The 9,464-nt window shown below is 40.3% G+C and overlaps 2 protein-coding genes across 2 annotated transcripts; both read left to right on the forward strand.

The window, feature by feature from the left end:
- The first annotated feature begins 205 nt into the window (after positions 1-205).
- Positions 206-2,737, forward strand: slc61a1 (solute carrier family 61 member 1). The gene is made up of 2 exons (XM_006785655.3): positions 206-332; positions 694-2,737. The coding sequence occupies exon 2, from the start codon at positions 775-777 to the stop codon at positions 2,218-2,220; it is 1,446 nt and encodes a 481-aa protein (XP_006785718.1). The 5' UTR covers positions 206-332; positions 694-774; the 3' UTR covers positions 2,221-2,737.
- Positions 2,738-3,454: 717 nt separating this feature from the next.
- LOC102784507 (protein lifeguard 2-like) lies at positions 3,455-8,956 on the forward strand. Its single transcript, XM_006785654.3, has 12 exons — positions 3,455-3,703; positions 4,915-5,005; positions 5,152-5,240; positions 5,356-5,420; positions 5,509-5,562; positions 5,658-5,708; positions 5,804-5,843; positions 6,094-6,131; positions 6,362-6,449; positions 6,566-6,661; positions 7,322-7,375; positions 7,519-8,956. The coding sequence occupies exons 1-12, from the start codon at positions 3,689-3,691 to the stop codon at positions 7,666-7,668; spliced, it is 831 nt and encodes a 276-aa protein (XP_006785717.2). The 5' UTR covers positions 3,455-3,688; the 3' UTR covers positions 7,669-8,956.
- The last annotated feature ends 508 nt before the right edge of the window (positions 8,957-9,464 follow it).

Genomic DNA, 9,464 nt, shown 5'->3' on the forward strand with positions numbered 1-9,464 from the left:
ATTGCTAGCAGACTGCATTAATAAATTAGGCTATTATTACAATATGCTGCAAGCAACTTTATAGTACCTATGTAGACTGTCAATTGCAATGGAAAAGATAGATTATAAATGTGCAATACAAGATGTCTTGAAGCACAAACAACCTTCTCCCCAACAAAGTGAAGTAAGGGCGCCACCTTCTGGTAGAATAATGTACAGCGGATCCCGGAAGCGGATGGTGTGCTAGCGAGTGCTCACTTCCACGTATCATTTGCTGTCACTTAATCGCTTCACATGCCATCATCGTTTTACGCCTCAGTAATAATAATATGGGACCACAGTTAAACGTTACGGTAAGCTCTGTCACATAAAAATGATGGAATAGAGCAAACGGGGGGAAAGCCAGCACGAGCAGGAGCTGTTGATATTAGTGGCAGGTTAGCTCACAGGCTAGCCTTAGCTAAATAATAATAGCATGCAGGTACATCTGTTTGCTGATCATTATCTGCTTGTTTTGAGCGACTTAATTGTCGTAAGTTAGCGGTTTAATCATTGACGTTGTAGTTACGGTGCCATATCTACCTGGAGCTGTTGTTGTTGTTGAGTTGTCAAAATGTTTTGGGGTTTTTTCCAAGTTAAGTAAGAATGAAGATGCCGAGTTCCTGACTTATGAACACTCGTCTGTAATAATTTGGCCACTTTGTCTGTCCGCAGGCGCTGAGAAACAGGAAGAAAAGTGCCGCAAATCCCCCGAGACCTCAGCTTTGACCTGCAGTGGGAGCATTTCATGACAGCATGTTGGTGACAGCGTATCTTGCCATAGTTTTCCTGCTTGCTCTGTGCGTTGGCCTCGAGCTTACGGCACGCCGCGTCACCCCACCTCAGTCCACCCCTACAGCTGTAGCCAACCCAGCTTTCCGTGGCTTCCAGACAATATTCCTCAGGGCATACCTTCTGGCTTTGTGGGCAGACTGGCTCCAGGGTCCTTATCTCTACAAACTTTACCTCCACTACAGCTTCCTGGAATCCCAAATAGCCATTTTGTATGTATGTGGTCTGGCCTCTTGTGTTCTCTTTGCTCCTTTTGCAGGCTGGCTCCCTCAGGCTTTGGGCCGCAGGCAGACCTGTCTTCTGTTCTGCTTGTCATACTCTGCTTGCTGTCTCACCAAGCTTTCCAGAGACTACTTTGTTTTGATTGTGGGCCGCATCTTGGGGGGCCTGTCTACATCCCTGCTAGCAACTGCATTTGAAGCCTGGTACGTGCACCGACATGTTGATGTCCATGATTTTCCCAAGGAGTGGATCCCCAGCACCTTCACCAAAGCTGCTACCTGGAACCACGGACTCGCAGTGGGTGCAGGGCTGGTGGCTAACTTACTGGCTGAGTGGCTCCACCTTGGGCCAGTAGCCCCCTTTCTCCTGGCAGTCCCCTGTCTGGCTTGCTGTGGCTGGGTAGTCCTGACTGACTGGGGCAAAGAAGAGGCTCAAGGGGTTCCTGAAGTAGACAAACAGACTCTGCTCACTGGCACTCCAAATGGAGGCGTGACCCATTTGTCTGCAAAAGCACGGTTCTCACGCAGCTGCCACGAGGGGCTGCGCTGCCTACTGTCAGACAGGAGAGTCATGCTCCTGGGGGGAGTCCAGGCTCTGTTTGAAAGTGTCCTCTACATTTTTGTTTTTCTGTGGACCCCAGTACTGGACCCTCATGGGCCTCCTTTAGGAATAGTCTTCTCTTGCCTGATGGCTGCCAGCATGGTTGGGTCCTCGCTATACCGCCTAGCCACCTCAACCCAATACCGTCTACAGCCTGGGCACGTACTCTGCCTTGCTGTGCTGATGGCCTTCTTCTCTTTTTTTATGCTAACCTTTTCCACTGCCCCAGGACAACCTAGACCTCATGAATCCTTTCTGGCCTTCCTGCTCCTGGAGCTGGCCTGTGGTCTCTATTTCCCTGCTGTCAGCTTTCTTCAGGGCAGGGTGATCCCAGAGGAGAAGCGGGCCGGTGTGCTGGCCTGGTTCCGGTTGCCTCTGCACCTGCTGGCCTGCTTAGGGCTGCTGGCCCTCCACGGGGAGGTATCGGGAACAGGTGGAGGGGAGGGTGGTGGGGGCACCAGACACATGTTTGGAGGCTGTGCCGTCATGATGCTGGCAGCTCTGATGGCTGTGGTCAGTCTTTTCACCCTGGGTAGAAATGACACAGATCTGAGACTGGAGGGAAACAGAGCAGAATGGGAAATGTAAGTCGATGAGCCACATGTCCTCTCCTGCTTGTCTGGTTTAAAATGGATTATCTCAGTTTTGTCTAACTGAACCTAGAGACATCATATTCGACCAGACTACTTTTAGGTGCACATTTTGCCAAAAGCAGAGTTGAATGAAATTGTCGGGTGTTTTGGTAAAAATGTTTTACATTTTATGTCATGTTAATTCCTTATTCCAGACTTTTGTTAATGTCTTTGGGAACATTTGTCAATTAAACTGTTGAAAACTTGGCTGATACTTTTTGTATCAGTCCACTAATTATTCCAGATGAAGTGTTTCTGTCTGTAGGGATTTCACCTGACAGAATCCCAAGAAGATTTGGTGATGTTGAGCCTTCACCTAACGCTTAAAGACAAATCTGAAAAGATTTTACTTAATAGACCTGAATGGATATTTGAAATGAGGTGATGGCTAGTAAGTAGACTAGTAAATGAATGTCAGTGTCTACTATATTTCTTTTATTTCTTCCGCAGTGCATTGGCTCCTGTATGTATGTTGAGCATAGATCTGTTTTGGTTTTGTTTTGTTTTGTTGGGTTTTTTTTTTTTGTTTTTGTTTTTGTTTTGTGTTTTTTTTTTGGGGGGGGGGTCCTTTAAACCAGGCAAGCAGCAGCTTTACTTTGAATGTCTTTCCTGTGTCATCTGCAAAATGCTCTGTTTTGATGTTCTTTATATGGCTCTTTGTGTTACACTTTTAAATAAAAGTGTTTGTAATATGTTAAATTATTTTGGGAGGGAGTTCTATTTTGTGGCATATGGTTGTTTTTATAACATTTATTCAACAGGGGTTTACAAATCATTATTACAAATTATATAACATGTCTATTTTGATGTTTTTAAGAAAGCGCTTTGATTTGAGTTTTCTTCATTAAAAAAAAAGTCTCAGAATCATTTTAACTAACTGTTAAGAATACTGATGGTGTGATTTGAATGTCATTGTCAGATGTTGACTAAAAGCATGTTTGGCAGCATTCAGATGAAAGAAGAAGAAAGAAAATCTTAACTGAAAATCTGAAAATGTCGCTGTACCCTGCAAACCCCCGCTGTCCTGGTTCTGCTGCAGACCATATTTCCAGATTCGTCTGGACTTCTGTCCTCATAACGCATCATGCAGAGATCCGTACTCCCTATTTTCCCCGGTGCTGTGGTACAGTCCCAGCGTTTCTCTATGGTGCAACTTCATCTGGATGCTGCTAGAACATCTCTGGGTGGGTGAGGGAGGGGGGTGTCTGCTCGAGTCTGAGCTTTGTTTTTGGATTACATCACTGTATCGTCAGAGGTTGGGTATTCAGTCTAAAGAGGCGAGAAGACCACATCAGTCAGTCCTTTCTCACAGCTGTCAGTCTTAGTCTTGCCAGACTCCGAGAAATATCCCAATAAAGAAGAGCCCACCGCGCTATTGTGTGTTTGGAATACGCACCGGGACTGCCGGACAACACACAGGCATCATGACGCAGGGCAAGGTATGAGCTTTAATGTCGCTATTCAGTTAGGACTTAATTAAGACGTCGAAATCAACATTTTTTTAATGTATTTACTGTGAATATTTTCTTAACAGTTAATGTGAGTGCCTACCCAATTTAGTCCCATTATTATCAGGTGCGTAATGGCAATGCGGACTTGTAGATGAAACTCGTCATTTTCAGTAATCATAGAATTACTTGAATAACTAATTTTGCGCCATCACATTTTCTGCAGGACTCGAGCGCGTGGGGTTTCTCATTAGTGAGAAGTTAATCTACTTCATTTATTTTTTTTCTTTTCATATTCAAAGTATTTTTCACATTTTGTGCGCCGTGTAAGTGATGCTTTAGCAAATGCGTCACATCACCATGACAACCTTTATTTGTGTAGACCTGGCTGCATGGTTACATCCAGACGGTTACATCAGTCATTGAGGATTCTGGATTATTATTGTTTTAAGCTTAACACTGTGCATCTTTTTACTCTAACATCGCCTGTCTGTTATATTTTCCAGACTAACGATATAGATACGAATGATCCCCGTGGGTGTTTCTTATCTTTAAATACAGATCTTGACAGCTGAAGGCTTCATGCGCGTAAATCTGTCGATCAAAACCTTTTGTAATTCGTTATAATTACAATTATTAAAATTAAAAAAGGGTTAAAACTTGACGTACCCCACTGATATTGTGACAAGGCAGCCCGACGTGCCCGGTGAAGTGTTAATTATTAAGAGCAGCTGCTATTTAAGCTGAGGGTTAGATCATCGGTACTATGAGCTGAGGTTTCATTTAAATTTAAAGCACCAAATTAAACTTTAATGGGAAAGTGAACAGTTTTACACGTATATAAGCTGTTGATAATAGCTGTTTACTATTTTTATAAACAATATTTATTTATGTTTTTGTTATCATTATATATTTCTTTAGTCATTACTCCAAATCTTTGGCACAGTTCATCCTGGTATAGTACAACAAAGTCCTCACTTTCATATCAATATATGTATTTTGTTGACATTAAAAACTACAAATTAAAACCCCTTTACCCCAGTCATATGTGATTCCAGATATGGAACCATTTGCACTCAAGATTTAATATTAAATAAAGAGGCCAAACATAGGGGATAGTCAGAAAAAAAAATGGTTTGCTATTCGTTGAAATCAAAGTGTTAAGTTGAAGATAACAAAGTGTTCATCTTGTATCCAACCAGCTGGCACTTGCAAACAAGACCACCAACGGCTCTTCCAGTGGAGAGGCCTTGGTGGCGCCTGCACCTCCGAGCTATGAGGAAGCTACTGCAGGTATGGCTGCTTTTTATCCCTCAAATCATCTTAAAGAGTCTTCATCTTACATTTTAAAATATTTGTCAGGTGTTGAATTCATGTGGTAGTGATGGGATTACATAAGTAAATATTGTCTAAAACATGTGTTGTGATGATCCCTTTAGGCGTCAGTGCTCCTTGCTACAATGATGTTGAGATGCTCACAGAATTCAACTGGGATGATCGCAACATCAGGAGGGTCTTCATCCGAAAGGTATGAATAACACTGTGACTGTGAATGCAGCGCATCACTGATAATGTGTTGATCAAGTGCTTTTATATACTTTATAGGCCAGTACATAGAACAAATACTTTCTTTCGTTTTTAAGGTGTACAGCATCTTGATGATCCAGCTCTTGGTTACTCTCGCGATCGTGGCTCTGTTCACATTCTGGTGAGCGTCTGGTGAAAGCAGTATCCTCTCATGTTGAATTGTACAAGCCTCGGATGGTAGCACACTTACCTGAGCCACTCTCTTACAGTGACCCTGTGAAGGACTACATTCAGACTAATCCTGGGTGGTACTGGGCCTCTTAGTAAGTAACACCATCCCTCAGAAGTGTACACTTATTTTGTGTTGATGTCGTTTCTGTCTAAAGACGTATCAAACAATATTCTTGTTGGTTTGCAGCGCTGTTTTCTTTGTCACTTATCTGACCTTGTCTTGCTGCTCTACACCAAGGTGAGGCAGAAGTTATCAAAAAGGAAATGCACATCATATGGAAACAGTTAAATCCCATCAAATATTGAAACACTGGTCTTTGTTTACCTCTACAGGAGACAGTTTCCATGGAACCTGATTCTGCTTGTCATCTTCGTAAGTATATGGCTGATATGTGTTATCTTTTTAATAAATATGACCTTGCTTCCACATCGATGGGATTCTTTGAACTTTATTTTTATAGCAGTAAGATATAACTCATTATTTTGTGCATTTAAAAGTTGACCTGCAAGTTAACTCTGGAAATCCAACAATAAATATATAGAGATTCTTTTTAAGGTGATGTTATTTGTTATGCTGTTATTCGCATATAATGCCTTTATTTTCCGACTGTCCTATGTTACAGACTCTCTCACTCTCCTACATGACAGGAATGTTGTCCAGGTATATTTTGCATGCCTTCTTTAGATCGTCTTCTTGTCTTCTTAATGGATTTTATATTCAAATAATTATAGCCAGCAGTGTATTTTCTTTACAGCATGTCAGTTTAAAGTTAGCATACTTTATTTATTTTAGCAGAATAATCCGATCTGTGCCAGTGCTTTTTAGGTATCCTGAACCCCTACCCTGTGGTAACGATTGCATAACATTTTACACGTTTGCTGTTTTAACAGCTTTTATAACACCAAGTCAGTGGTGATGTGTCTGGGCATTACAGCAGCAGTCTGTCTCCTGGTCACAGTCTTTAGCTTTCAAACCAAGGTGAGAAAACCAAAATGTTCTTCTTTCTGTGCACTTGTGAATCTAACTTCCCTGAATCACTTTTTCCTACATGTTGACTTACATATGTCTGGTTTGATGTGCTTTCTTCTTTGCAGTTTGATGTGACCTCATACCAAGGTGTGCTTTTTGTCTTCTGCACGGTGATGTTCATCTCTGGCCTGGTGCTGGCCCTTGTCCTCCCTTTCCAATATGTAAGTGTGATCAAACTAATCCAATAATCGCATCATTTTTCTGTCAGGTAAACACAAGTTAGCTGATTGTACCAGAACAGCCGGGATTTAAGACACCAGACACAAATTTGGACACAACTTCTCATTTAAGGTTTTTTCAGTTGTTATTATTTTCTGTCATGTAGAACAGTAATCTACTGAAGAGATTACAAACACGTGGAACCACGTGGAAAAAATAGTTTCACATTTTAGATTCTTTAAAGCACCTTTTGCTTTGACAGGAGTTTTGCACACTGTTAAAATGTCCTCACCCTTCTGCATGACGTAGATACCTGCTATTTTCAGCAGTATAGCTAACTCTCAGACATCCTTTGACTCTAGTAAAAAAATCTTCTCGACGTATTTTTAGACTGCCTAACCATTGTGTCTTAAAAAACAATAAATAACTAATAATTAGCAGTTTAATACAGTAGTCAAATGGGGCTGCTTGTTGTTTTGCTTTTGCTTAAATCTACAGTATTTAAAATAGTAAAAATGAATAAATGAGTACATTTTTTCAAACTAATACAGACTCAACTCCAAATTGAGAACATATAATAAAATATAATAGTATTTCAGCTGATTGCTTGTTGTAAATTAGTAAATGGAATCACAACTAATAAATGAGTATGTGTCATTCAGGTACCCTGGCTGGATGGTGTCTATGCTGTGTTGGGAGCTATACTGTTTACTATGGTGAGCATATAAATACAGAGGAGCTATTACTAATAGGCCCAGTCACATTTAATAGAACACATGCAGTAGGTGCCTACGAACAATATAAAAGTTGAGTTATTTGTTTTTGCTTTTTTAAAAATTATTATTAATATGTGTTGCAGTTTTTGGCATTTGATACCCAACTGCTTATGGGGAACAAGCGGTACACCATGAGTCCAGAAGAATACGTCTTCGCCACTCTCAACATCTACCTGGATATCATCTATATCTTCTCCTTTTTCCTCCAGATCTTTGGAACAAAGCGAGACTAAACCTGTGGACAAGAGCTGCACCAATTACAGAAATGTAGTCAAACATAAAAAGAGTCTTTTAAGCTGTTGTTGATGGTGGTGATGAGGCTCCCAGTTAACAGCTTTATTTATTTATTTTGCCTTATACAGATGAGGTTGTCAATACTTTGTACAAGTAAACACCAATTTTGGGGTATGTGAGTATTCACACGTAAAATGTCGATAACCTTTCCATCGTCTCTAGCATGTTTGTGAACCCATGAGCCAAACGGTGGCCTATCACCCAGAAACACTCAATAATCAGTGATCATCTTCATTTCGTGTAGCGTTATCAGACTGTGATATAAAACTATATGGGTCTCTTATTGTCATGCTTGCATAGGTATAATAAATCTCCTGCAAATAATAGATGTTGATAGTCATTAGGAGATACATTATGGATGACCCTAAAAAAATCTAACTATGCCAAATTCAGTCATTCTATCATGGCACTGTTGCTGTGGGTTTTCATGTGGATGACTGGAAGCACAAATGAAACTTTAAAAAGGCTTAAAAGACTTGAATAATTTGCCTGTTTTCAGTCGTATCTATTCTTGTCTTACTACTGTGAATTACAAGAAACCCCACTGTGTCTAACAGTTAGGGTAGGAAACACGTTCTCTGGATTTTGAATGACAATCTAAAAAAAATGGTTTATTCAACGTGGGATTTTGGTGTTGATTTCTGCCTTGACTTGTTGATTTATGTTAATGTTATACACCGTTCGGTCAGTAAGATATTACACTATATTCACCTTGTTGTGGTGTTTATGGTATGTCATTGCATTTGAATCTGAACTCTTTTAAATCATGGTTTTTCATGAATAGTACTTAGTTTGAGGAAGCCTTCATTTTCAGCATTACAGTTTTTTGGGGGGGTCTGTATGTACACGTCTGTAGTTGGTTTGAAGTGGTGAGAACTGGTAAAATATAAACATAACAGTGCCATATGTGCATGGATTGACTTTTATTTTTGATAAGGCCTGTACTTAGAGAGGGATTTGAACGCTATATTTCATAAGATTTGAAGTTTATTTTTTTAAGACAGAAAGATGTATTTTAGAAAGTGTATGAGATCAACTGTGTAGCGAGCTAGATGCTTAAAATAAATATGAGTCTTCTAAAGTGGCCTTGGATAACCTTTATTTGATTCCATTGATGCAGTTTCACGTTTTATCAGGGCCCTGCATTTCACGCTAGATGTTAATGTTATATCGGGTGAATGTGTATGACTGTCATCATGGTTCTCTCGAATTAAATAAATTGTGCTAAAAGTATCTTGTTGTTTCATCTGTATCAGTAAAGTCTTTGGGATTCATGGGTTTGGTAGTTTGGGGCATCCCCTATACTGAGCCTATAATTATGTGAGCCTGGTGGCTGGGAATGGGTTAAGTAGCAAATGCTAAAAGAAGTTATACATTGATTTACCAATATATTAGGTACACCTGTTCAATTCCTTGTTAATGTATATATCCAATCAGTCAAGCACATGACAGCAACACTGTGCACTTAGGCATGTATAGATCGCCAAGATGACCTGCTGAAGTTGTAAATGACCATCATAATGAAGAAAGAAAGGTCATTTAGGCATTTCAGAAACTACTGATCTACTGGGATTTTCCTACACAACCATCTCTAGGGTTTACCAAGGATGGTCCAGAAAAGTGAAAATATCCAGTGAGCAGCAGTTCTGTGAGGAACTGCCTTGCTGATGTCATGAAAAGACAGACTGCTTTAAGCTAATATGAAGTCAAAAGTAACTCACATAACCACTTTTAC

This window comes from Neolamprologus brichardi, chromosome 20, assembly GCF_056152115.1.
Source record: "Neolamprologus brichardi isolate AB-2024 chromosome 20, ASM5615211v1, whole genome shotgun sequence".
Taxonomy (NCBI): Eukaryota; Metazoa; Chordata; class Actinopteri; order Cichliformes; family Cichlidae; genus Neolamprologus; species Neolamprologus brichardi.

What these genes read in the sequence shown, in the direction of transcription:
- slc61a1 (XM_006785655.3), top strand. Translation starts at nt 775, where the DNA reads ATGTTGGTGACAGCGTATCTTGCCATAGTTTTCCTGCTTGCTCTGTGC.
- LOC102784507 (XM_006785654.3), top strand. An exon ending in TCTTGCTGCTCTACACCAAG is followed by an intron (nt 5,709 to 5,803) that starts GTGAGGCAGAAG and finishes TTACCTCTACAG; the next exon opens with GAGACAGTTTCCATGGAACC. An exon ending in GAGCTATACTGTTTACTATG is followed by an intron (nt 7,376 to 7,518) that starts GTGAGCATATAA and finishes TATGTGTTGCAG; the next exon opens with TTTTTGGCATTTGATACCCA.